General features: G+C 35.6%; 1 protein-coding gene across 1 annotated transcript; it reads left to right on the top strand.

The window, feature by feature from the left end:
- The first annotated feature begins 903 nt into the window (after positions 1-903).
- Positions 904-1,441, top strand: LOC106943535 (heat shock 70 kDa protein 12A-like). The gene is made up of 2 exons (XM_015026844.1): positions 904-1,116; positions 1,187-1,441. Exons 1-2 carry the CDS (start codon positions 937-939, stop codon positions 1,397-1,399), a joined length of 393 nt encoding a protein of 130 aa, XP_014882330.1. The 5' UTR covers positions 904-936; the 3' UTR covers positions 1,400-1,441.
- Positions 1,442-2,454: the final 1,013 nt, after the last annotated feature.

Raw genomic sequence — 2,454 nt, 5'->3', positions numbered from 1 at the left:
TCAAATGTTAGATAATGATGATGTAATTTAAAAGGTCTTAACAAGTTTATACCAAGGAATCTGGGGAATCAAATGCTGACACTATTTATGTTAAAAAGAAATGTGTGGAAATTAGGCATAAACTTAGAAAACACTGATTAGAGAAATATTGAGTGAAATATAATGGAAAACAACTTATTCAGCAGACTGGAAGAAATTTGGATGGGAGAACACAATGAGTTTCTTTATCTCTCCAACACAAAATATTATAGAGACGGGCTGATGGAGACGATGCAGGAACACAGACTGCGACTTTGGACCTGTACCAAAGTGGTGCATTCTGGGAAAACATTCTTAGATGTTTACAAAATAGCTTTCAAATTATTATACCTTTTGATTTTCCACATATTATACATAATTATATTATATAGATTATTATATTATATAATTATATTGTATCTATTATCAGCAGATAACAAAATGGCTCCAAGTAAATATACCATTGATTGATGATCGGCTCAACAGGGAATATCAATTATATGTAATGGAGAAACTTACAATGGATTCAAAGAGGAATTTCTGTTTTTTCTTTTTACCACCTGTCAGTGGTTTTATGGGTTAGCAAAAAGGAAACTGGGAATTGGCAGAACTATTTAAGTTATTCTGATGTCTAAGGTGAAAGGTCAAATCAATAATTTCAAAAGCAATACTGAGTATTTTCTACTTTTGTCTATACTATCTAACTTCACCTACACAGTATCAGTAACTTAATAAAGTTGATATACTGCTATAAATGTATGTGCCTTATTTAAAATCATGGAGTAGTTCTAAGATGACACTAGTTCACCATCAGTAGATTTGATAAACTAACCTGGCATGAATATAAACTAACAGACTGAAACCTGCTGACAGGACAACTACTGGAGGAGGGGAATCAAAGCAGCAAACGAGAAGAAAATGACAGAGCTGCAGGTTTTTACAGAAGTTCTGAGGTTCCTGAAGGACGATGCTCTGAAAACCATCAGATCTCATCCAGAAGGAGGAGAGTTCACAGCATCTGACTTCACCTGGGTGCTGACTGTTCCTGACACCTGGAAGGATTCCACTAAAGAGCTCATAATAAAATCTGCAGTTCAGGTAACATCATGTTTTTAGAGTCATCATCTCTGAATGTTCATCAGAATCAGACTTCTGGTTTCTCCTCCAGGCTGGTCTTGTAACAGACGCCACTAAAGACAAACTGATGTTTGTTCTGGAGTCAGAAGCAGCTTTGACCTGGTGTTTGAAGCTTCAACCTGATGGTTTCATCACACAGAACCACAGCAGAGACTCACAGGATCAACCTGCAGGAGCAGCAGAACCTGGTACCAGCTGGAACGGTACTGAGTGGATCTGTAACGTCTGGCAGACAAACATTTAACAGGTTTTAGTCTGTTTGTAGGATATGTGTGATATATGAATGGATTCTNGAATAATGAGGATAAATGTTACAGAAATATAATTTATAATAAAGAAAATGATGTAATAAATAATGGCAAGACTATTCACAATAGATGTTATGAAATAAAAGTAAATTTCTGGGTTTTATATAAAATTATTAAATATTTAAACTACCAGCTTCCATCCTTTCATCCATCTGTTGTTCCTACCAACTTATCCATTCAGGATGACACTGAGGTTTTGGTTCCTAGAACCACTGGGTGAGGAGGGTTCAGCATAAACTGGTCACCAGTTCATCACAGGACAGGTGGAACCAGAATAATCTGCATAAAATGACTAAACTTTAATGTTTCACTTTAGTTTCTTTTCAAAGGGATAAAATTATAAACATATAGAAACAATTATTTATGTCTGTGGATTTATTTCAGTAACTTGTTATAAAACAGTAACTTCTCTTTAATCATATTCTAACTTTCTCCTCTCCTCCATCCAGCTGGTCCTGACTCTCTCATCATATCCATAGACTTTGGTTCAGGATTCAGTGGCTACGCCTTCAATGTTAAACCCAGACAGGAAGGAGGAGAGACCCAGATAAAGAGATGGAGTGATGGACTTGGACTAGACACCCCAAAGACTCCAACCTGCATCCTGTTTGATGAACATGGAGAATTTATGAAGTTTGGTTATGAAGCTAAAACAGCATTTAACAATATGAGAGGAGGAGAAGCTGAGAAACATTATTTCTTTGAAAGGTTCAAGACGGATGTCTTTCGCATAGTAAGTAAAAGTAAAGATCTGCAGAAAGATCTTCTTTCTTGGATCCTATCATCTCTATCAACACATCTTCTCATTTTGAAGTTCTCTCCACCTGAAGTAGATAAGTTTTAACTCTGTGGGTCTCTATAGTGAACTTAGTTAACATCTCTTTTATTCTAAACAGATCTAAAAATACTGGTTTTATAAAAAGCTGAACATAAAAGCTGCCAACAAAATCTGACATCAAACATGTTTCTCTGATGTAAAATCATCCATTTT

Source organism: Poecilia latipinna, unplaced genomic scaffold (assembly GCF_001443285.1).
Source record: "Poecilia latipinna isolate Pla-1442-1.1 unplaced genomic scaffold, P_latipinna-1.0 Scaffold5430, whole genome shotgun sequence".
Classification (NCBI taxonomy): Eukaryota; Metazoa; Chordata; class Actinopteri; order Cyprinodontiformes; family Poeciliidae; genus Poecilia; species Poecilia latipinna.
The sequence above is the reverse complement of the archived record's forward strand: the minus strand, read 5'-3'. Positions and strand labels throughout refer to the sequence as shown.